Source organism: Solea solea, chromosome 4 (assembly GCF_958295425.1).
Source record: "Solea solea chromosome 4, fSolSol10.1, whole genome shotgun sequence".
Lineage (NCBI taxonomy): Eukaryota > Metazoa > Chordata > Actinopteri > Pleuronectiformes > Soleidae > Solea > Solea solea.
The window spans coordinates 21,794,567-21,820,963 of record NC_081137.1 but is presented as its reverse complement, the minus strand read 5'-3'; the positions used below and the strand labels follow the sequence as shown (position 1 = coordinate 21,820,963).

General features: G+C 42.4%; 1 protein-coding gene across 3 annotated transcripts in view; it reads left to right on the top strand.

Annotated features, from left to right (window-relative positions):
• Nucleotides 1–493: 493 nt before the first annotated feature.
• The window catches only part of jade2 (jade family PHD finger 2), a 136,652-nt gene continuing 110,748 nt past the window's right edge, over nt 494–26,397 (top strand). For all 3 annotated transcript variants that reach the window (XM_058626977.1, XM_058626976.1, XM_058626973.1), the window contains exons 1-3: nt 494–590; nt 18,206–18,269; nt 22,568–22,653. In XM_058626977.1, coding sequence (XP_058482960.1) covers nt 18,206–18,269; nt 22,568–22,653 — 150 coding nt within the window. In that variant the 5' untranslated portion in view covers nt 494–590. The remainder of the gene's footprint in view (nt 591–18,205; nt 18,270–22,567; nt 22,654–26,397) is intronic.

The following is a 26,397-nucleotide window of genomic DNA, read 5'->3' as shown; positions in this document are numbered from 1 at the left end:
GCTCTCCTCTCCGTCCCCTCCTCCTGTACCGCTGGCACCGGAGAGGAAAACACAGTCGTCGGGGTTTTGACACCACCACCACCAGCAGCAGCAGCTTTGGAGCTGCTTTTGCAGAAATGCGACATGCTTCACTGTGAGCGCAGCGGCGCAGCTGTGCGCACACGCTGAGCAGCAGCGTCAAACACTTTACACTGCGCGTGTTTGTGTTCAAGGCTCCAACTTTACTGTGACACTTTGTTTCTGAGGAGTGGGGGGCGGTGGCGGTGTGGGGGGGCCCCTGGATGTTGGATTTTATTTCGATTTCGCTTTGGACGCCGCGCTGTCAACGCGCACCGTGAACGGGAAGTGGAGCGAAGGGAGGGGACGGGTCCTGACTGTCACCCAGCGTGGACGCACACCGAGGAGCAGCCGTGCTAACAGCCTGCCACTGAGGGCACCGAGTGTGGGGGGGGAAGTTTGGGGTTGGGGGGGTGGGGGGTGAAACAGAGCGGAGCTACGCTGAGCCACTGGGGGAAACTACATGTACATGTGCGTGGAATGAGACCCTGAACTGCGCCGTCTCCGCACCCGAGGCGGACCGTGCCACCAAGGTAAGGGAGCGATGCCGCTGTGTGTGTGTGTGTGTGTGTGTGTGTGTGGAGGTGCGGGGTTGGGAAATGTGGGGGGAAAAAAAGTGGGAGTGTTTGCACACGCAGAAGTGCTACATCAGTGCTAGGCTAACAGCAGCCTGAGCCTGGCACGCACTTTTACAGCGGCTGTTACAGTGTTGCCTCCCGCACACAGAGATGGGGCAATGCGTTGATTTTGTATGTATGTATGTGTGTGTGTGTGTGCGTATATATGTTTTGTTGTGCCGTGTGCAGCCTGCATGTGCACGCGCACACTGGGGTGAAATTAACCGGGTAAACTTGGCCATGTTGTGCTGCGAACGTAGCATGAACGCGCCTCCTGTGGGAATCGAGTGAGTGAACAGGGCAGTTGGGGGAGTGTCCAAGAAGTGCATATTTATATATGTGCGTATATGTTTGTTTTTGTGCGTAACTGCAACAAATAAGCTCATTTTTTTGTGGTGAGTGAGGAATGTAAGTGTTATTTGAAAACACACACGTGTTTGTATAGCATTATAGTGAGGACACTCACTGACATAATGCATCCCCTAGAACCCCTTACCTTACCCTTAACCATCACAGCTAAGTTTCTAAACCCCTAACCCTAACCCTTAACTCTAAAACCACAAAATGTCCTCACTTCCTTAGATATCTACTTAGGTATTGGTCCTCACAAAGATACACATACAAGAATACACACACATGTGTACAGTACAGCTGGCAGTGGATGATGTGACGTTGTAGGTGTAGGTCCCAGGTGGTGAAGGGATGAAGGGTGGTGGCACCAACCTCTCACTCTCTGGATTATTTGCAGCTTCCTTCTCCTCTCGTTAATAAAAAAAATAAAAAAGGTGTGTGTGTGTGTGTGTGTGTGTTTGTGTGTGTGTGTGTGTGTGTAGTAGGTTTAGGAAGGCTGAGCACGCAGCCACACACACATCAACGAATTACAGCAACTCCTCACTGCCTCCTTCACCCCCCTCACTCCTCCTCCTTGTGCTGTGCAGATCTAGCTGGTTTTATAAGAAGTGCGTGTGCGTGTGTGTGTTGTTTACCTCATCTAAGCCACAGCACTATCTGTATTCCTGGGTTGAGGTAGGAGTGAGTGAGTGAGCTAGTGAGTAAGTGAGGGGTGTGTGTGTGTGTGTGTGTGTGTGTGTGTGTGGCTGATGTTACATCGTTGCACTGCAAACAACAACAACAACAACACAGTGACGTCACATGTGGATGCAGGTGCTTCTCATGGTGCTGATGCTGCTGCTGCTGCTGATGCTGCTGATGATGCTGCTGCTGGTGGGAGTCAGATGTGAGCAGGATTAATGGGGTGTAAGTGGGGCATTTGCCTCCGGGGGGGATGTGATGTGCAGCAGCGGCGTTGGCGGTGGCTATACCTCCTCGTTATAATTGCCTGGAGAACATCCACGCATGATGACGTGGTGTTTGCTTATTAGTGCCGATCGTTTAGAAGAGAGTGAGGTTCATCCAGTTTTTTAGTTTTTTTACACATGCGTTGGTTTTTCTTCTTTCTCCTGCACGAGGCCTGTGAGAGTGAACATCATGCTCTAGTCTTGAATCAATTAAGCAGGAATCATCTGGGGGCTTGTTAAATGTTCCCGGTTGTGACAGCACAGCCTCTCTCTACACACACACACACACACACACACACACACACACACACACACGAAACACACGCACACAAAAGCTTGACATTTGCACACAAACCAATAACTCTCAGTGTGGCTCTTACACACTGTAAACAGCAGATTTAAATAAAGATGTATGCATCATTCCTCCTCACACTCACTCTCTCTCCAAACTCTTACACACACACACACACACACACACACACACACACACACAAGCCTCCTCCTGCTGGGTATGAAACCGGAGATGAGTCATGGTGTGTGGGGGCATAACAGCTCCGTCTCAATCCCTCTATCCCCCTCTGTCTCTCTGTCTTTCATATCTTTCCTGATGCAGTGCCATCTCGTTTTCACTCATTCTCATTATCTCTCTCTCTCTCTCTCTCTCTCTCTCTCTCTCTCTCTCTCCCCCTCCCTCCCTCCTGGCTCTCCCTTCTCCTCTCTCGCCTGGAGACAGTGGTTGTTTACAACGATCAGGCAAAGGTTGCTGTTTTTCATTTTTCTGCATTCGCTCAGCTCTGTTGTCCACGTTCTATACTCTCCTTTTCCCTCATCCATCCCTCCATCTTTCCCCCTTTTCCCCCCTTCATCGTCATGTGAACACACACACACACACACACGGGTAGGAATGTGTGTGTGTGTGTCCACACGTGTCATGTGAAAAACAAGCACGCAGAGTCGCAGACGGAGGCTCTTAAGTCTCACATGTGTACATAAGCACACGTGTGGGGGGGCGGGGTGTGGTGTAGTATGTGCGTGTGTGTGTGTTTGTCTGCTGCATTAAGTGCTGCACTCTGATTGGTTGGAAAAGGGGGTAAGGACCCCCACGTGGTGCAGTGTATGGCATTATAGCAGCTACGTAGTGACGAGGCAGAGGAGGAGGAAGAGGAGGATCATGAATGGTCCACTGACGTCACATTTACTGTACCCTCACACACACACACACATGTCCCTCCATGTGCCTGTACATGTTTTTACAGTCGTTGCAGAGAAGACTGCAGGGCAAACATGTGTGAGTGACTCATGAGTGCATGTCACATAAGAAGCAGCTGAGCTGAAGGGCTTACGTGTGTGTGTGTGTGTGTGTGTGTTATTTTGCCATAAACACTGAGCTTATGCAACATTAAATGACACTTATATATATGCTTGTTTGATGTTTTAATTACAATTATTAATAGATTTTTTTAATAATTAAGGTTTACTTTGCATCATACATGTGTTTTTATTGTGAAGTAGACGTTGTTCCGTATCAAAACAACACACCTTTTACTTTGAAAGTTTGTGACCTATTATTCTGAATATCTATTGTGTGTCTAATTTTAAGCGACTGAACAGTTGTGGTTTTTGTCCTCTTGACAAGACGAGACACTCACTGGTCCCCAGGTCATTTGAGTTCGTGTTTGAGGGCTGGGTGATATGGCTGGAAGACACATCGTGATATAACTAGTTCTTATTGACGGATGTCGATAATTATTGATCAAGTTCTTGGTTATGTCTTTGTAACGTCTCCATTCTTTCTCTGTGTATCTCCACATGTGGCGGCAGATGATGTCGTGATGGCCGTGCTGTGGAACGCGTGTAATCCAAAGGGTGTGAGTGAGGAAGATGGTAGAATTAGTAGTAATTGTTGTATTTCTGCTCTTGGTGCACAGGTGCATCATCGTGCATTGGTCTGACTCTGGTTGGACATAAAGTAACCAAAAAAACAGCCATACTGGTGGCGAGGTACCTGTTGTTGTTGTTGTTGTTGTTGTTGTTGTTGTTGTTGTCGGAGGAAGAGTGACTGTTCAGTGATTGGCTGTTTGACTCCAGAGGCTCAGGCCACTCCACAGGTTGCCGCATGGTTGCCACTTGGTTACGATTGAGGGACTGAGATCGTTCACGCCACCAAACCTGCTTAGTCTATTTTCTAGCGCTTTCTTTCTTTATTTGTTTATTGTTTGTTTTCTAATGAAGTTGAGTGACTTTATTGTATGTTTTTTGTATTGACATCGCGGAAGAATCTATCACGATACATATTGTTATCTTGTTTACTAAAATTTGAATTGTGGTCAGGTTTAGGTTTAGGCATTAACTGGTTATGGTTAATGTTAGGGATTAACAGGCTGTTCAAACAAATGGAAGTCAATGTGAGTCCTTGAAAAGACCTGTGGCTACTGTAATGTTACTGTCATGTGACTAATTCTCTGACGTGTTCTGCTCTACTAACTCACTCACTAACCAGCATGCCTGCCACAGGGGTATTAGTTCTAGCTGACGAGTATTTTTTCATCTTCCATGCTTTGAAATTGGATTTCTGATTTTGATTCTGATGATTTAATGGCGTAAAGATTTTTACAGAGAGACGGAACAAGCAGAAATGTTCTAATAGAGTTAATCATCTATAATAGACTCACAGGATCAGTATGTGACAATGTGCTACAATAGCAGAAATGACACCTGTTCAACTGCACCTTTAATGCAAATATTTAATCAGTCAATCGCATGGTGGCAACAATTCCGTGCACCGCCTAGGCGTGTTGACATGGTCACGACGACCTTTAGACGAAGTTCAAACCGGAGCGTCTGAACGGAGAAGAAAAGTAGTTTGAATGTGTGACATGGCAGAAACGGTTTGTTTGTGAAGGGAAAACACGGAGCACGGATCCGGATCCGTTATCTATCAGATAATAAAGCAACACTAACCTGATGATGACTCTTTTTTAACATTTAACTTTGCATTTAATAGAACACATGTGCTGATGTATTTACCACCTGGTTACAGTATAAAACAAAACAACAAAAAACAAACATTTGCAGCCGTCAGTCACATCCTCGTCACATGACGGTTGTAGTAGGACAAATTGCCTGTGTTTAGTAAAGCATATTATGGTTTATTGGTTCTTTTTCCAATATTCAGACCGATACCGAGTTTCGCATTGGCTCATTTTGACGTTTGTTGTGACTCTGAAGACGCCTGAGGGTCGTTGTTGGTTTCCCCTTGTGCAGGTTTTGTCCTCTTTTGCAACATAAAACCAATCATAGTGGATTAATGCATTAGTCTGTTTGTGTGCTGTCATTGTTTGACCCGACTGTGGCCTAGAATCTCATTATTGGGTTATTGAGTGTGTGTGTGCGTGTGTGTGTGTGTGGTCAGAGATGACGTCAAACTTAAATTTTCCGGGGGTGGGTGCATTTTAATTTTATTTACTGTTCCATCGTGACTCAGCCTTGTTCAGGATCCTTGTAAAAGTCTGTACACAAATAACCGGAAACAAAGATGCTTCACTTATTTCACAAACAACTCTAATTGGCCTGTGCTTCATTGCTCACCTGACTATGGAGCAGGTTGTTTTTCGTCTTTAAATGAATGATACATAGTTCTCAGTGTTGTGAAAGTATTGTTTACGTATAAATGCAGGTATTTTTGCCCTAAAGCTAAAGCTACGTCCATACTACGACATATCAGAAGTAAACTGTGCACATGAAATGAAGCCAGTAATAACAGTAGTTAAGTGTGAGAGCAGGGATTTTATTATTTATTAGACTGAAAAACGAGGTGAAATCCAAAGTAAGTTAATTGTATAAGGTTCTTGGTCGCAGTTGATTGTGGATTGTTGAGATTTTGGTTAACTGCGCTCTTTAATACAAACGTCTCTGTTTCTGGAGCAGATGAGAGACCACTGTATATAAGTATATTTGGATAATGCATTTTTCTTAGCATAATAATTAGAGACTATAGGGATGCACGGCCAATATTGACTTTGAAAACTATTATCGGATATCGACCAATTAGTAGGTTAAAAAAGCTGCTGCCTCCTTGACCTCTATGCTAGCGCCCCCTACAGCTGTTATTTTGTGGATGCTTATTTATTTTGCAGAGTAAAGATATTTTATATCCACTTATGTATGAAAAAAAAGATGTTAATTCTCCTATTGGACGACACCAGCTGTCAATCAAGTTATTTTTATTAACCCTCTTTTCGCTGTTTGATTACTCTCATTTCATAACAATGGTTTCCAAATGTGTTTGAAACCTATTTATAGTTTAACTGGCACCAAATATTTACATATTTACAGTATTTTACACAATTTTCTCAATGTTCTCAGTACAACACAAGAATACGACGTTTTTAGCTCAAAGTGTTGTAAAAGGAGTTGCTCTTCATCACATACGCTCTCATATTCCCTCCTCCTCCTCCTCCTCTCTGACTCCTGTCTGTGTGATCGTAAGCACACTGATGGACGGGGGAAAGAGAGGGAGAAACGGCGAGTAAACAACAGACAGAAACAATATGTCCGCCTCTCCTCTGCTGTTTGAGCACCTGGTGATGCACGTTTGAAATATGCTGCTTATTCACCGAGCCGTTCTCCAAGCATTTGGTTTGTGCTTATATATATAAAAAAAACATCAAATGTATGAAAAATAATTAGAAGGAAGAGACTCAGGCAGAGCCGAGGTGCACTTACACTTCTTTCTTTAGTGTTTTTTTATGTTTTCGCTGAGTTTTAAGACCTGGAAAACTGTTTTAAAGAGACGGGTTTCGTGTGGACAGAAATAGAAAATGGTGATAAAGTGTAGGGGGAGGTCAACGAGGGATGCGGGGGGGAGGGAGGGAGGAGGTGAAACCGAGACGAACACAAAGGTGAAGCCAGCAGGGACATGATGTCAAGGAGAGGAGGAGATGTTGTGATGTCCTTTCTCATCCCTCCTTCACTCGCTTCCAGGAGCTAATGAACTCCTGATGGCTGCATGAACGGGAGCGATGGATCAATCCTCTCTCCCTCACTCCTCCCACCTGTCCTCCTCTGTTTTATCCCTCTTTCTCTCTCTCTCCTCCTGGGCTTTTGGTGGAGGCCCAAGCCTCTTTGGCTGCGACTCACCTCCTCCGTTGTTTGTCAGCAGTTTCCAGGAGCAGGAGGTCTAGTTAGAAAATAATTTGGGCCTCACTCTCTCTTCTTTCTTTCCCTTTCTTATTCATCTCTTCTTCCCCTCTCTCTCTCTCTCTCTCTCTCATTCCAGCTCCCATAATGCAGCGGCAGCAGCAGCAGCAGAGGCAGTGACACTGTCAATAAATATTGTGTTAATGTTCTGGTGGTTGGAGTCGGCAAGGTGATAAAGAAAATCTATTTGATTTCTGTAGCTCGTCAATCTGGCCTGACGCCTCCGTGGTCGATGTGCATAAGTGTGTGTGTGTGCGTGTACGCGTGTGTGTGTGTGTGCGTGTGTGTGAATAACCGATGAGGAGCTTTTTACTAACCGTGTGTCTGATATCTTGTCGGTTTCATCTTGATGTATATTGTTTTTTTTGGAATATTTGCTGATTTTAAGTAGCTTAACACCATAGTATAGAATAATATTGCATATTGAGCTGCAACTAATGATTATTTTCATAATCGATTAATCGTTTGGTCCATAAAATATCAGAAAACCTTAAAAATTGTTGATCGGCGTTCGGCAAACCTGGAAATGATGACGTTCGCAAATGTCTTCTTTTGTCCACAAACCAAAATGATTCACTTTTAATGATTTCTTTGTTATCCGGAGCAAAGAAATGAAGAAAATATTCACATTTAAGAAGCTTAAACGATCAGAAATCTTGTTTTAATCATGAAAAAAGCTTCAAACCGATGAATCGATTATCAAAATAGTTCTTAATTAATTTAGTAATCGATTAATTGTTTCAGCTCTACTGTTTCCACACACTATACACTTTATTTATAGTGGTCACGGTTGCTGCTATAACGTTTTTTTAGTCGCTTATTTGCTTTCCTCACTTAAAGGAGGAGCTTTGCTCCCACGAGCAAACAAGGGACAGGGGGGGGGGGAAGGAGGGGGAGTGTACCACAGGGGAGAGGGCTGATGGGAATGGCAGTGGTGATATCAGCATCAGCGAGTGACTCATGACTGCTCTTAAGTGGCACTGTGCCTTCCAGTTAGTCAGGATGTGTGTGTGTGTGTGTGTGTGTCACAGGCTGCCTTTGGGAATACTCTTCATCCTAAAGGCCAGTTAATCCAGCATAGCTACAGAAAGTCATGGTGAGTCATGTGTCAGTACGATTGATCCTCTGAGGACCATGAGTGTCTGTATGTTCAGTGGACTGACGGAGCCATGCACAGATTATTTTCACACGCAGTAATCCAGATTTGAGACAAATTAAAAGTGCAGGTTTTCCAGTGCAAACGTTTACAAAATATAGAAAGTAAGAAAATAAAAGATAAATATAAGAAAGACAGTCACACATGTGTCCCGAACTATGAAAACATAAACCGGGGATGTGCTGGATGTATGGAAGGGTGAAAGAATGATAAAGTGATGAAAATAGATGTAATTAATGTACGTAAGCATATATGCAGCATTGCAACCGGTGATGGAAACTGTTTGTGAGTCTGTTTGTCTTGCTCTTTGATCATGGACTCATTCATTCACCACAAACACCTGTAAAAAAACCTCATTAAAATGTGTCAAATAGTTCTTTTTCCCCCCTCTCAACATTTACCTTAACTGTGTGTGTGTGTGTTGGAAGTTGAAATATGAATTACACGATACGTGACATGACAGAGTGCTCGACACGGATTCAAATAAGCGCCCACACGGTGACATTTCTATTCTTTCAACTCATTCATAATAGTTTCCCTGTGTCTTCACATCTCCCCCTCTGTCCATCCATCTCTCTCCCCCCTCTCTCGCTGGTCTTTCAACCTCACTTTATGAATGCTTTTGATTTGTTTCTTTGGTCTCCTCCCCCCCCCTCACCTGTCAAATATGTCTGTGCAAACCTTTCTCTTTTTGCCTTACTTTCTCTCTCGCGACTTCGTCCAAAAATAGCTGTCTGTGTGCGCGTGCGCGTGCGTGCGTGCACGTGTGTGTGTGTGTGTGTGTGTGTGTAGGAGGAAAGTGAAGGAAAGAGTGAAAATAGACTCTGACTTGTGTGTCCCTGTGGTGCAGTGTTCCCTGCCTCTTTCATACCCTCTACCTTGTTGTTGCTTTCCTTATATGTGCACATTAACATCACACACACACACACACACACACACACACACACACAGGTTTGCACAGCTATTCTTTTCAGTACACTGCATTGATCAAACAGTCTAAAACAAAGCACATTATCCCGAACCACCCTGAACCTCCACAACCAGTTAATGCCTAACCCTGACCTTTAACCTTACCACAATTTATTATAATAATAATAATAATAATAATAATAATAATATGCCCTTAACCAGATCCAAAGAAACGAGGTTCTGCCTCATTAGTACCAGGTTAGGTCTGCTGGGATAGACGACTGGTCCTGACAAGCTCAGTGTTTATGTTCCAGAAAACACACACACACACACACACACACACACACACACACACACACACACACACACACACAGCCTCTGAGAGATGGCTTGTTATGAAGCAATTTATATGCAAGGATTCTTTATCAAACTGACTGACCTCTGGCTCCACGAGGAGCGCTAAGCACCAGTCTCACTCTCTCTGTCTCTCTCTCTGTCTTTGTGTGTGTGTGTGTGTGTGTGTGTGTACAAACATGTCGCAGCCACAGATCAACTTAATCATCTGCACTTATCATCTCCCGTCTAAAGTATTTGTTGTACTTAATACAGAAAACACTAATGTATATACACAGCACTTTGTTTCAGCTGTTGTTGTTTTTTTAAAGTGCTTTATAAATAAAGTTGGATTGGATTGGATATATTGTGTGTGTGTGTCTGTCCGGTTCCAGCAGTTACTTGATTTATTTTGTTTATTGTTGATGGACCCGTCTGCTTTTCCTGACAGCCAGACTGCCTACTCACCCCAAGAGAGTGCGGCGTTTGTGTGTGTGTGTGTGTGTGTGTGTGTGTGTGTGTGTGTGTGTGTGCGCGTGTGTGTGCGTGCATTTGGGCCTCTGCAAGCTACTGTCTCTTAATAATAGATCTCGTGGCAACCGTTGTTGTACGCTGACATTAAGTGCTGCAGAGTGCCGTGAAGAGACACTGACCCACATTAGTGTAAATGCACTGTCATCCACAGACAGATGGTTATACAGACACAAACATGAAGAGTCCAGGCGTCAGACAGACAGACAGACAGGTGGCAAAGTTATAGACAGAAACAGAGAGAGAAGTGAATAAAACTGAAAAACCTGAATGACGCGTTTGTGCAATCATTAGATTCTTATTAATGGAATTAATGTTTATGTTTTTAAATTTATGTTAGACGTTAGTGGTCAGTTTATTATTTGTGGACATCAGTGCAACATAAAACGCCCATTTGGAGAGCTCTTAATGAATTGTAGCTTGTGTTTTTGTTGACGTGCAGATTGTTTACGTTGACAGGAAGGCTGACAGGAAGTTCTGGCGTCTTCCTGACCGAGCCCCCCCCCCCCCCCCATTAAACATCCTTATACTTGCACTATTACTTTTTCTTTATTAAATTATTAAGGAGATATACATTCTGTTGAATCACTTTGTGCTCGAATGCACAGAGTCAACACTTGCACTACTCGCTTATTATTATTTAAATGAATGGGCTCATAATCAAAGCTGCTGGGGTTTAATATTACACGGTGTTTACAGCAGGATGTAGGAAGCTTCACATTAAAGGTGGTTTATGTCCTCGTGCTGCTCCTGTACTTACAGATCGTATATTCTGTACATGCATATGTTATGTCACACTTTTTCACTGATGAATCATCTCAACGTTAATCCCTAAAACTTCATTAGTTCCTGTAGTTAAGCCAGGAGACGTATTATTTACATGTCGGCATTAGATTTACGACACGGTCGTGTTTAATTTAGTCTGATTGACTTCTCTTATTTGTACAACATGCTTTCATTAACCCTGACAGCTGCTGTTGCCTCCAGCTATTGCCCTGCGTCACTCTGACAAAGTGCAGAGGGGAGCAGTTCTGGTACAGTTATGACTTCATCATCATCATCATCATCATCACACTGCAACGTCTGTGACACGCCGAAGCGGTACTTGTAACATGTCCACGACTAAATGTATACTTTTATAAAGTGTTAAACGCCAACTTCAGGCTTTCAATCAATTATTGATCAGGAGTTTCTTAATTGGATACATTTAATTTAAATGTCTAATGGAATACCCACACGTAAGTCTTTTAACACTTTTTAGGAAGCAAATAAAATATCGATTTAATCATTCAAAAATATTGTATTTTATTGTTTGTAAATACACTTGTTCTTTGCGCTCCCTCACTTGTTTTTGTACTCCTCATTTGTTGTTTACACTCCCTCATTTGTTGTTTGCGCTCCCTCATTTGTTGTTTGCGCTCCCTCATTTGTTGTTTGCGCTCCCTCATTTGTTCTTTGTACTCCTCATTTGTTCTTTGTGCTCCCTCATTTGTTCTTTGCGCTCCCTCACTTGTTATTTGCACTCCCTCACTTCTTCTTTGCGCTCCCTCATTTGTTCTTTGCGCTCCCTCACTTGTTATTTGCACTCCCTCACTTCTTCTTTGCGCTCCCTCATTTGTTCTTTGCGTTCCCTCATTTGTTCTTTGTGCTCCCTCATTTGTTCTCTGCGCTCCCTCACTTCTTCTTTGCGCTCCCTCACACCACAAACAAAAAACCACCGCACAAAGAACAAGTGTATGTTCAAACAATAAAATACAATATTTTTCAATGATTAAATCGATATTTTATTTGCTTCTTAAAAAGTATTGTTTGCTTCATACGTTTTTTCACAAATCTAATTCCATAGTTCTCTTCCTATCCTCTCTGTCCTTTTTTTTCCTCTTTTCCTTTTGTCGTCAGGAAGTAAAGATGTTTCCAAACCTGACATTTAGTTTGCCGGATTTAGATTAAATTGTACTTTAGAGCATCTTTTCCACTTCCCTCCTCATCTCTCAAGAGAGAGAACAAGAAACATCTCAATCTCTCATGTCCGGGCTCTGCTTTACTGCAGGGGTTGATGATGCAGAGACTTACAGTTTGACCTGGAAACTGAGCATGAGCGCTGAGTGGAGGTGGAAAAGAAAGGAGATCAGGTGGAAAAGGAGGTTGGGGGGGAGGAATAAGTGAGGCGGAGTGATGGAGAGATGGAGAAAATAAACTCCTGAGAATGTTCTGAGCAGTTGCAGAGATGTAAGTCTGCCTGATGCCTGAGGTGATGTAGCTCCACCAGAGAAAGGGAGGGATTTTTAAGGAGAGACGATGACATTTCCAATTACCGTCAATTCTTTTACCCCAAACCAGTGCTTCACCGCTTACACACACACACACACACATGTGGAAATGTGGGCAAGAAGTTGAAGAGACTGTTCTGTCAGCTCATAATTACAGGCTCAGGCCCCCATGACAGTTGAGACACTGAACCCCAGCCAGTGAAAATGTAATCAATCAGTCAAAGTTTGTCCTTACATGTGCACAGAAAATAGGCCGTGGAGGTGTTGGTGGCAGATTTAAGCTGTTCGTACGACAACAGTGCAGTAAAGAGAGAAAATCATCATAATTCACTGCACGATCAGAGCAAACGTACAATGTAGAGAGCAGTAGCGTTAAACTCAAACGACCTGGGGGCCAATGAGCGTCTACTCTGGTCAAGCGGGGCCCGGTTTGCAAAAAAGGTGGGGAAAAAGTAGCAGGTGGGCAACATGACCTTAAAATTACAACACAATATTTTGTCATGATATTAAAAAGTTTAGATATTCATGATGATATTTCACAGACTTTCAAAGTATCGATGTAAACGTCACAATAAAAACACATTTATGACGCTAAAGTGTAATTAAAACACCAACAAAGCTTACATATATTTCATTTAATTTAATAATGCAATAGATACAAACACATTTATTGTTACTTGATAAAATATCAGCTGTGCCTCAGCCACTGCGCTGTGTTTAAAGGAAGAGGAGTTTCATTATAACATGATGTTAAGTGCCATGAAATCAGTTTGACACCTCAGGTGTCAAACTGATTTCATGTAGGGCTTTACTCACACTGTGCTTTCAGAATAACTGAAGAACAACTGCAGTGCCCAGAAGTGCAAATAAAACGTACAAACAAACAAAATAAAACCAAGTTAGAGAATCACTGAGAGTCTTTACTGAGCGCAGTGATGAATGTTACAGGTTACATGTTACATGTCATTTAGCAGAAGCGACTTCTTCTTGAGTACAACCTGCCAGGGGTGGAGTTGAACTTGCAACCATGAAGTCTTTGCACACAGGGTCTTAACCACAGGCGGTCTTAACCACTGAGCCCCTCCACCCCCCGTTATGAATCAACATAACCCACAGCATTTTAAGTGAACCTAACTCAGTGGTTCTCAATTATTTTCTGTCGTGCCCCCCCAGAGGACAGAAATGATTTCATGCCCCCCCCAAATTGAAACACTATTGAGAACCTGATAATATTTATTTATTTATTGATTTATTTATTTATCTAGATAAACCACTGTATGAGTTTTCCCACCCTGCCTCTCAAAAAAGGGGTAGGAGTGGATCAGCGTGTGCGTCATCGTATACATTCATTCATTGTCCCTCATGTCCTGTAACACCAAGTTTGGCTTTTACTAAATGTTTTTTCTTAAGTTCTTTTATATATATATGTTAATAAAAAAAGCGAAACATTGCCGTGGATTTTATTGGTTTTGCGTTTGTGTGTTTCCCACAGTGACATAGTAACCTGGTGTCTGTGGCTTTAGAGACGAGGTTTGTTGCACCTGACAAAGCCTGACTGTTGCTGCTCTGGGAGATCCTTGTCAAATCTACTGGGAGTCAGCAGGACACTGTATAATCTCTCTCTCTCTGTATATATATGTGTGTGTGAACACATATACATATATATATATATATATATATATATATATATATATATATATATATATATATATATATATATATATATATATATATATATATATATATATATATCTCACTCTCTGTGCCGGATCGGAGTTGCCTCTCGAGTGTAACGTCATCTCTGCGTGTGTTATTGGTGATCTGGGCCACAAGATGCTCATAAAGCAGGTTCTCAGTGACCAAGTTTCCTGGAATTACTTGTGTGAGTGTGTGTGTGTGTGTGTGTGTGTGTGTGGGTGTGTGTGTGTGTGTGTGAGAGTGTGATAAGTTCATACTGTTCTTTTTTTTCCCTATTCGTCCAACCACCTGAACAACAAGTGCAGTCAGTCCGTGAATCAGGTTTCTCATCCTTGAGCACAATTGAGTTTGTTATGTAAGCTGCAAAACACTGCAGGAGGAGAAAAGAGGTGAAGTTTCACCGTCACAGCCACAGAGAAGAAACTAACCTCGGATAAACTCACAACACGTATATTTTTATAGTATCTTTAAGATGCTAACTAATGAAAAGCATTGTCCTGAATGGTTGAAAAAATAATTTCCTTCCAAAGAATCAACTGTTCCGAGTGTCTCTATTTATGTTGGCCCAGCATTTTATTATATTCTCTTACAGCAGTAGCTCAGTGGACGTTTATTTTCGACTTGGCTTGATTTGATGTTTGTTTTATTATTAGCAGTTAAGTTAAAAAACAGTGTGCCGTCCATGTGAGGTACCATTGTCCCATTCACTTTAGATAAATGTCTCACTGGTGGGTTTTGTCTTAAGAAAATAACATTGCTGTTATTGATGCTGTTCAATTGCAATACTTTTTAAGAAGCAAAAGTGTCACAAATTGCAAATAAAATATCGATCGTTCAAAAATATTGTATTTTATTTGTTTGAAAATACACTTTTAGTTTGCAACGATCGGAATTTTGTTTGCTCCTCACTTTTTCCTTTGCGGTGTGGTTTTTTATTTGCGAATCTGACCATGGGCGGGGCTTATGAAGCTGCCTGCTGATTGGCTACTGGAAGTATTCACAGACTTGGAGTCGCTGTCTGTCTGGGACTCGTTCCCCACGTTTTTCTTTGTCGACATCCGACAAAAATAATTGCAAGTATCCAACGTTTATTATCTGACAAATGCAAGATACTTTTATTTATTATTTGTGTCGGAGTTCCGGACACCAAGCTGTTGCTCCAAAACTCAGTAGCCAATCAACAGGCAGCTTCCTAAGCCCCGCCCATGGTCAGAATCGCAAACAAAAAACCACAGTGCAAAGGAAAAAGTGAGGGAGCGCAAGTCGGAGCAAACAAAAATCTGATCGTTGCAAACTAAAAGTGTATTTTCAAACAAATAAAATGTACGATATATGATATTTTATTTGCTATTTGTGTATTTTGATTTTGTGGTTCATTTTTGTTTGAAAATATTGACACAAATCTCATTTCATATATTGGCATCCAAGTATCGTGATATTTCCCAGCCCGACTGATCATGAGAAATAACTCCATAGTTGTAGCCGCCAGTGTTTCATGAAGGTTGATATTAAGAAAACACTTTTATTTTATACGGCTAACATTTCCCTACGTGTGGCAAGGAATGAGAAGCAAGTGGACGAGTTAAACACAAAAAAAAGGAAAGGAAACCCACGTGTGGTTTAAGTGGGTCGCCTCAGAGTTTAATGGGCGAGGTGATGGATTCAAGCGTGCAGACAGACAGACATACATACCTACCTGCAGGAAGTCAATGATGTACTTAACCAATCTCCTCACAGGCAGCATGATGAGGTAGAAGCCAGACAGAAGAGGAAGCGGTTTGGGGTGGGGGGGGTGGGAGCGACTGGAGCACGGCTGAGAAAGTCAATAATGTACTTAACCTTACTCAACACGCTCCCCGTGTCCCTGTTATTGTAAGGCAGGGGTGACTGCGGAGGGAGGAGGAGAGAGAGTGTGTGTGTCTGTGTGTGTGTCTGTGTGCGAGTGCGACGGCAGGACGTGGGAATGGAAACAGTCGGAGGCGGCGAAGAAGCGCTGCCGTTTTACTGTCAGCGTAAATGTCAGAGTCGGGGCAGGAGCGGAGCGGAGGCCGCGGTCGTGGAATAGCCCAGTTTTACGGTCGCATAAATCTCAGTTCCCCTCACAGAAGTTTGTATCCCTCCTCCTCCTCCTCCTCTTTTTCCTCCTCCTCCTCCTTCTGAGTTCTTGACTGTATCTGCTGCAGCCTCTTCAGCTTCATTTCTCTCTCTGTCAGACTCTTAATTGACCTTCACCCTCCTCCTCCTTTTCTTTTTTCCCCTCAGTGACACTCATATTTTTCTCGTTCACTGCTGCTTGAGCTTCCAGGGGAAAGATATTAAATATTTCATCCTCAGAATCGTCCCGTGCTGTTTGATGAAGCTGGAGTTTGGATCACACAGAACAAATATACAGTGTGTAGCTGTAGCCTTACAGTTGTGCATAGATTTGTTTAAAATGCTATGTTTTGAATGGAAAAAGGTGAAAAAGTGGCATCAATTGTACTTTTCTCTTTAACCGACGTGTCTGACTCTTCTATTGAAGGAAATCTTCTTTTGATTGATGTCTTTTGACACCGAATCTTTTTTGGACTTCTGTAACATCACTTTTGAGTTGGGGCTGCAACTAAGGATTGTTTTTCATCATCAATTAATAAAAAAAACTAATCGTTTAGGTCTAAACTAATCAAAGAAACTGGAAAATATTCACCTGAAAAATCAGAAAACTAAAAAAACGATCGATGATCAAAATAGTTAATTCATTGAGGAATCGATTCATAAAATGCATAAATAAAAGTACTATAAGGTGAACTAGAACATAGAATAATGGGTGGAGTAAATTGAAATTAAAATTAAAATGAGACTAAAGGGTCGAATAAAATGTGTTGTGTCCTAAAATGAAGTGAAAAGATAATTTAGTAACTGATAGTAATTGATTAATTGAGTAATTGCTCCTGCTCTCAGACATACAGTTGGTATCTAAACACATCCTTTCACTTCCCTCTGTGTTTTCTGCTGTTCTGAACTGAGGTGAAATGTGATTCTGGTGTCACATTTGTAAAAAAGAAAAAAAAGAACCCTGTAATACAGTATTTAATGAAGCGACCGGCAGTTTTCTCAGCGTTTGTTATTATTTTTGACTTTGTCGTCACACGTTCACAAACAGTCAGTGCTCTGCTGTTTCTTGGCTTTGTTACCGTCAGTGTCACTTTGGTAAATGTTATGAAGAATGGTTGACAGTTGTTGTGCGTCACATTGTGAAGTGTTGGTGTGTTTACTTAAGCATCTCTGTGCACATGCAGGAGAGACAGTGGTGTCTTTGGAACCTTACGTCTGTCTGTCTGTCTGTCTGTCTGCAGTGTTTTCTTCTTCATGGGTCAAGCTCTCAACTAGAGCTGCTTTTTTATAATCGATTCATCTGTGGATTATTGTCACGGTTAATTTGAGTAATCGTTGGGTCCATAAAATGTCAGAAAACTGGAAATGATGATGTTCTCAGATGTCTTGTTTTTGTCCACAAACCAAAATGATTCACTTTAAATGATTTATTTTGTTCTATGGAGCAAAAAAAGAAGAAGATATTACTTAATGTTCACATTTAAGAAGCTGCAACAATCAGAAATCTCGTTTCCGGCTACCGTAATGACAAGTATATGGGTGCAAAGCTCTATTTCTCTGCTTTCCGGTATCCATCCATTTGTATTCTACCACTTTATCCTCCACATGAGAAGGTCACACTGTGCCAATCTCAGCTGACATAGATCACCAGTCCATAGTTTTTAAATGTTCTAGATATACAACGGTCTCAGAGTTACGGTAATGAGAAGTACGATGGTCACAGAAGGGTTAAGAACAAGCAACAATTTCACTTTCGTCTTAGAATTAGTCTGAGAATGGGACAAATAAATAAAACGTCTACTTATTAAATGGTTAATGTCATTCAGAAACAGAAAAGAAAGCTTGATAACCAGGATGAAGTTTACAGCAGAACAACTCTAGTGCTGCTATGTAATGGTGATCACTTGTGTGTATTGTGGCAGGGCAGCCTGTTCTGACAGCCTGGTGCCATCAGTGCATTATTTTCATGAACACTTTGTGTGTGTGTGTGTGTGTGTGTTTCTTCTTCTTCTTCTAACTTTTCACTTTTCTCTTCCCCGACAGATGGAGAGCGAGAAGAAGAGGAGAAAATACTCGACGAGCAGCAATGACTCCGACACCACTGACAGTAAGTTGCAGAGGGATTCAGTTTGTGTGTGTGTGTGTGTGTGTGTGTGTGTGTGTGTGTGTGTGTGTGCGTGTAAAGTGTCAGAGAAGCAAGTAGCTGTGTTACTGCCGTACAGTGAACTACACTCTGCTCCACTTCCTACAGTTTTTTCCTCACAGTCAATCTTCATATACAGACTCTCACACACAACTGTTCATTAGACACTTTCACACTTTCCTTATCTGGTCTGGACTTTCAGACTTTTCAGATTCGTCCAAACCAAAATAATGAGGTGTGAAAAGTTTATATATATACATATATATATATATATATATATATATATGTATATACTGTATGTATATATATACATACAGTATATATGTGATATTATTGACGGAGTTTGTTGAACTTAACACTTTGAGACTGTGGCGAGACGGCCGGCCTCTGCGAGGTGACTTCGTAATGAGCAGCTGCTCGTTGATTTAAGGCGACTGATTGAAGAGCGCTGCCTTAAATCAGGTGCTTAATTCACACAGATTGAACCGTTTCTTGGACAAACCTGGACTGTAATTTGTTATCCGACTATTAGACGATCGGTACACACGACGTCGACCCCCCCCGAGATTCACGACACACGTTCAAACAGCCGCGGCAGACGAGACAATAAGTGTTCCACCGCATGATGGTGGGAACATCTGGCCGCTCTAATGCATGTATGTCACTGGCAGCGCGCGCTGGAAAATCATCAGTGTTACACAAGCGCTCTTGGCTCTTCCTGAGCCGGCCGTGCTCCACATAGTCTGAAGATTTAATCACTGACGAAGTTTTAAACATCACTCTTTTTGGCTTCTGGCTGCTCAGTGAGACGACTTTGTGCTTTTTATAAATGATGTGCATGAATAGAATTGTTTGGTCGGTCAATGTCGGGCGAGTTTAGACAGGAATTTAGTTTTTCAGAAAAGAAATTTGCAGCTAAGTTGCTCAATCTGCTTTTTGTGAGTCTTACATTTTTTGTATTGAACAAGTTTTGTCTTTTGTTGCAAGATTTTCATCATGAAATAATGTAAATTTGGCTTTTCTTTTTCTTTAAATGTTGAGAAATCACATTTTCCAATAAGAGTGACATTCAACTTTAGGGGTGGGGATCACAGGGTACGATATGATATGATACGATACACGATACACGATACATGATACATGATACATGATACCACGATACACGATACACAATACCACGATACCAATAATATCCCGAATCTGTGATCATCAATGTATTGCGAGACAATGACATAGTGATACGTCACGATTAGGGCTGCAACAAGAGATTATTTTCATCATCGATTAATCTGTTGATTATTTACTCAATTAATCGAGTACTTGTTTGCTCCGTAAAATGCCAGAACATTTTGAAAAATGTTGATCTGTGTTTCCCAACATGGAAATGATGATGTTCTATTCATGTCTCATTTTGTCCACAATTCAAAATGATTCAGTTTTAATGATTTCTTTGTCAAACGGAGCAAAGAAACCAGAAAATATTCACACTTAAGAATCTGACGAATTAGAAAGCTGGTTTTAATTATTGAAAAAAAAACTCGCCCTAGTCACGATATCTGTCAAACTGAAGAAAACAAAAATGTTAACGTGAAAAGTTAAGTGCAGGATCTCTCTGTTTATTCACAACATAGAAGGTCATAAAGTCTATGTATTGACCGTGGATGGAGCATCTCTTAGCGTAGCTTTCTCCGCCATTATCCTGCTGTAAACTCCCGTCTCCTTCAGCCGGTTCACTTCCACCCCAAGTTTACCCCTCGTTCATTTGATCAGCGCCACCACGAGGAGACATGAAGTAGTGACGCGTGGCGAGTGAAACTGGCAGCGACTGTTTACTTTAGAACACTTTACAAGACTTCTAACCCACCGGTTTCTTCAGACCTGATTGAACTTTAATTTATACACGGTATACACTTGACGGTAGCGTCCAGCCCGTTTTTTTTTGGTTACCTGAAGTGGCGCAGCTGTCTGGACCTAATAAAACGAGGTCCTAACTCATAAACAAGCCTTTTAAGATGTCACAGAAAGTGGGGACGAGCCTCAAAATGTCCTCCTTTCTCTGTGGTGCTTTGGTGATTGTGTTGCAGAGCTGTCAAACAAAAAGCACCACTTCACCACCACTCTCAGTGTGTCAGTGTTTTTGAGATGCTTCTCTCTGCTCTACTTTAACTTCACCACACACACCGACAGCGTACAGAACTTGGACTAATTCAAAGTGTTTTTTGGACGTGGAAAAAATCCATGTTCCTACAAACATGTTTGAAATCTGTGGACCAACTGTTTTGCAACAGACGCATAAATGAGGTTTATAAGTCGGAGATGATGTGGTTGGAACTCGATACACGCAGAAAGGGAGGAAATATACCTCAGGAATATCCACTGACATTTAGGGTTTTGTAATTATTATGAGTTCAACAATTTAACAATGTTGCCCAAATGAAGTGAACTTGGCCAAATCAGTGTTTTTCTCTCTCTTTAAACTAGCGTTATATTGTAATTAGGGCTTGAATAATCAATTATTAATCGATTACTACAATATTTGATCAAGATTTATCAGTTTGAGGGTTTTTTCATAATTAAAACAAGATTTCTGATCCTTTCAGCTTCTTAAATGTGAATATTTTCTTCGTTTCTTTGCTCCGTATAACAGAGAAATCATTAAAAGTGAATCATTTTGTGTTTGTGGATTGAATTGAGAGCATCATGATTTCCAGGTTTGACAAACACGGATCAACATGTTTCTACATTTTATGGACCAAACTATTATTCGATTATGAATATAACCATTAGCTGCAGCTCTAATTGTAATGTCCTTATACATATATAACTCACAGGTGCTTTTTACAAAATAAAAGCCCTACAGACACACGTCATTAAAAACACTTGGTATAAAAAGCCAGTCTGAATAAATATGTTTTAAGTTTGGATTTAAAAAAATTATGCTGAGATATATCAGATTATAAAAATCCACTGTCGCTCCACCTCGAACTCGGCAAAGCTGAGAGGAGAATAATTTGAAATCATTATCCACTCATGGCTTTCAACTCATATTTCCTCTTCCTCCAGTGTTGTGTCAGTGTGTTTTTAATGTGTCGTTGTGGGCAAATGTGTGGGTGCACATGTGGTAAATGCATGTGTGTGTGTGTGTGTGTGTGAGGGAGTGTGTGTCCTGACAGCAGCTCTGCCCGCGACGCTGCGACTTGTTCAGACGTCACAAGTAAAATTAGCGCGGCGGCAGCGCTGCTGTGGTGAGAAGGGAAATATGTTGAGTGGGAGGCATCTCGCACATGCACGCACACTTCACAGACACACACAGAGTCGTGGTTACAATGTGCTACATTACAAAGTGTTTGTAATACAAATTTTCCCATCATGCCATTGTGATGTCATTTAATTAACAAACGCGATGCCGTTTTAACGAGCGCCTTCGTCAAAGACGAGTTCTCCTTTATTGAACGTATCTGTGATGGAGGGAAAATACAGTATGTTATAACAGCATGAATGAAAAGGCGTAAGTGTGGCGCGTGGCGCTGACGCACACACGGGGGAGGCGCTGATTGGAGCGGTGGGTGGGATATTGGCTTTGTTGTCTGCTTTAATGGCCATTAGGTTCAGTATTAATGAGCTTGTAAAGGACCACAGTGGACTTAACTGCTTAACTCATCGTTACTTATTACACTCTTTAACAGATCCACATCAGTCTATAATAAGCACTCCTAACGTCCTCATTCCCCCCCGCCCCACTTGCTGCTGCAGCATCCATCCATTGTCTGGTGCTTTATCCTCCACATCAGGGTCGCGGGGGTCACTGGAGCCAGTCCCAGCTGACTCAGGTCCATCCACACACAGACGGACAACGACTCACTGTCACGTTCCCACCACAGAACCCCGGAACACGCGGGTTCCGACCTGCTCGTGAACCTTCTTGGGGTCTTTTCGCTGCGAGTCATCAGCGCTAACCAAATTATGTTTACCCTATAAACCCACTCTGTGATGCAAATTTCTCCAGTGGGACTTTAAAGTTTCTCCAGTGGATTTCAAAGCCCCGGCTGCGAGCTGTGAGTTTGATCCACAGCCAAGGCCCCTGTTCTTCATTTCGCTCACTTTCAGATCAGCGTTTTTTGCCCTCATGAATGTGCATTCTTTAACAAATTAAACACACATTAAGGCCGCGTCACGCTCTGCCCCGCATGATTTGAAACACTTGTCGGCGCTAATTGTTCGCTGATCGTCTTCTCTGTGTTCTGTCTGTCCCGCCGCTCCAGGTCAGGTGACCTCATGGTCCAGGTCGTCCAAAAACATGGGCACCAGCAGCACATGGGTCCGCCACCAGCACAAGAAACCATCCGAGGTAAGAAAAGCGCTTGTTTCATTGCAACAGTCTGTGTTTGGTTATCACATGCTCCCAGTTTTGCTCCACTGCAGTCGCTGCTGGTGAAAGATATTTGTTGTGGCTCTTGGTCGCGTGCCAACAGTTTGTCTGGTTGAAAACCAGCACGGTCTGCAACTTTTACGGCCTTCGTTGTTGACGTGTGGAGAGAGAGAGTGCAGGTCCGCGAGCTAATCTGAGTCCTTAAGGTTTCTGGATAAGCTCAGTTGCAACCGGTGGTGTAGGGAATCAGGGGAAAAGTGCAAATAGCAAATTGGATGATTAGAGACCTTGCAAGTTTGAAGATTACGACAGCTCCGCTGCAGCCACTGCAGCTTTAGTGTATATATCAGTTCCTAATTGGAACAAACGCCGTCCAATGTAAATACAGCCGTCTCTGTCACCATGGATGTACCGGGTTAGAACATCCCGTATGGTCGCGATGAACGTTTCCCACGAGCTCTCAAATGACCGCCCTGAGGAAGGAGCTGGCATCGCGCGGGTGGAAAAATAGTGCCGCGCTGCTTTGCCTGCCACAGTCACACATTCCTCCCACTCTGTCAGTGAAGTGGGTTCAAATCTGTTTAAGGACGACTTGCTCTTTTCAAAAGTGTTCCGCTCCAAAAATAACTTTCTGTCATTTGGAATCCAGTCTCCGAAAATGAGGATTTATCAAACTGGCTCCAAAGTAGCACTTCCAGAGAGTTGTAACGTGACGGCCAGAAATAAAGATCATTCCACAAAATAAACCTCGAGTAATGATGAACGTTTTAGTGGGTAAATTAGCTGTAATTTCTGTCTCGATGCCTTAATGCTTCCCTTTCCTCTGAAGGAAATGTCAAAAACTGTGTGTGTGACGGCACAAACGTTTGGTTCCGTGGGAGAGCGAGTCGAGCGAGTCGAGCGAAATGGCACGAGCGCCCCTGAACCGTCCCAAAGTACAAGTCGTGAGCCGAGCATCTGTCCTTCTTCCTGCGCATTTGAAGCTTCCTCCCCCTCAGCTCCCTCAGCTCCCTCCACTTAACCACAGGCTGTTGGAAGGTCCTGTCAACAATCAGTCTCTGGGTAATTACCACTGTAGCTCTCTCTGCTTTGACCCGGGCCTCAACTGAAGAGCCAGGGGCCACGTTCCCTTTCATAGCGCTGCCTCCTCTGCCTCACTCCGGAGCTCCGCCGCTCGTCCATTGAAAAAAAAATGTTCTGCCTTTTTTTTGCAGCAGTGAATTGAGGGGAAAAGGTTGAAGCTGGTTTTAAAAATGCTTAACTCATTGAAACATAGAAGGTTTCTTTGGGCTGCGACTGGTAGCTGACTTCTTTCATAGTTAGGCTTCACACTCAGTTCTCCTTGGCGGAGTCTGACCCACATTTTTCAAACCTGGAACACGAGTTCTTCAGCCGTGCGTGGAGGTGTGAACGTTGGCAGGATCCGAGCTTCTTTTCCAGCCTCTTGTTTCGTTCTCGACACACGACAACAAGTAATCAATTACTGAAACGCTTTATTAATCAATGGAGTGAGTTTGTGGGCGTACACTGTGGTACAGTGGCTTGCGTTGTTGCCTCACAGCAAGGTGGTCACCGATTCTGATCCCGGTTCGACTGAGGGCTTCTCTGTGTGGAGTTTGCATTGAGAGATTTCGGTGTTGAGACAAATGAGAACTGAAACCAGCAGTGAGTGTGTTTTTAGTTCACAGCTGATATGAACCAATCGGGAAGTGAGTGCGAGCGAGCGACTGCGTTTTCAAACGAATTCATTAGCATTTCTAAACTAAACCTTGTGACGTTTTATGGTCCAGACATCACATATTTGAGGAAATGAACCGACGAGATAATCAAATAATTGTGGTGTTCACACTTTAGTTTTAGAGACTTTTGGAAACCGTGATGTGAATGTTGATGTTCTGCGTCTTTGTCTCGACTCCCAGCCTGATTCACATGGATGAGGAATCCTTCTTCTTTCCTCCTCCATCGCAGTATTTTTCAGCAACCAAACTAACAAATTCTGAGTTGACGCACACACACACACACATAGCCAGTGTGTGAAAGTGAAAAAATGGTCAGAGAGCATTTTGATTTCAAAACACCTTCATTTGTGCGGACGCAGCCTAATTTACTTAGGCAGTGCACCAGAAAAACACTTCTTCCTGCTCTTGCAATCAAGACTCTAGCTGTATGTTAATTAGGTTCTAACCGCTTCTATTTCTTAAGGCCCACTGATGTTCTGTCAGCATGTGACAAAGAAACTCGTCTCGCGGCACGAAAATGTTGTCAAATCTTTCACGACTGCGTGTCGGCAACCAGAGATGCTGCTGCTGCTGCTGCTGCTGCTGTTGTTGTTGCTGCTGCTGCTGCTGCTGCTGCTGCTGCTGCTGCTGCTGCTGATGCTGCTGCTGCTGTTGTTGTTGTTGTTGTTGCTGCTGCTGTTACATCACGAAGGTCAATACACTTGAAATGTCGTCCACTGTTTGTGACCTCGTCACTCGGCAGAAAAGAAGGTGCTTTCTTTGTGTTAAAGGTGATATTTACATGTGACTGGGAAGAATATTAAACGATATCCCACGTTGATGGGGTGATACTCACCCTTGGAGACGGGCGGTGCGTGCGGCGTATGGCGACTACACTTGTGGACTTGTGTGTAATGACAATGTAGCACTATTCTAAAAATATGGTTTCCAGCAAGGCCTTATTTTGGTGGAAGACGGACATAGTGACCGTTTTTTTTACCTCAAGGACAGAGATTTAAGGTTGTTGAAAAGGAAGGAAGTCATCATGGCACATACAGTACATAATATATCCAACAAATATTCCAGGAAGTGTTATTTCTTTGAATATATTTGGATATTCCCTGCACATTACACTTATTATTAGTACTTTGCAGATTTGTTCCTTACTTTCTCATCATATAAAGATATTTAACCCAGTATACTGTACTTCAACAAGCAGCCGAGCAGTGTCGTTTGCTCTCGTCCTCCATTTTCACAGCGAAAATCTGACTTTTTCACTTTTTATCTCCTGCGTGGCTTCGATTTGGTGACGTTGCCGTTTAACAAAATGATAATTGTGACCAGAATTGCCAAGAGTTTGGACACCCAGATATAAAGTTTGAGCTGCTTCTATTTAATTGACTCCAGAGCTGAAACAATTAGTCCAATAATCAATGACTAAATGAATCATCGACTATTTTGACCATCGATTCATCGGTTTGACCTTTTTTTCCCATCATGAAAGTAAGATTTCCGATTGTTTAAGCTTCTTAAATGTGAGTATTTTCCAGTTTCTTTGCTGACATTGACATTTTTCCACATTTTCTCATATTTTATGGACCGAACGATTAGTCGTTTAATTGAGAAAATAGTCTCAAAAAGACAGATTAATCGATGATGAAAATGAACTCACTCAGTAATGATGTCTCTGAATGGTCTTCAGCGTTTGTTCTTGTCATCCATGTAACTGCAGGTCATTAACTGTCTGCACTGCGTTAAACTTTTCTTTTTCTGGTTTATACTGCACCAAGAAAAAGTAACAAATATAAGAACATAATGCATTTCATCTGCCACATGTCTTAAAAGTTATATATGAAGTGTGTGTGTGTGTGTCTGTGTGTGTGTGTGTAGATGCAGACATACAGTATGTCCCATCTGGTCTTAATGGGTTAAGCAGCTTGCGGCTTCATCTCCTCTGACAAAAGCAAAGCTCCTCTTCTTCAGAGAAATCCCCTGCTCCCCCAGG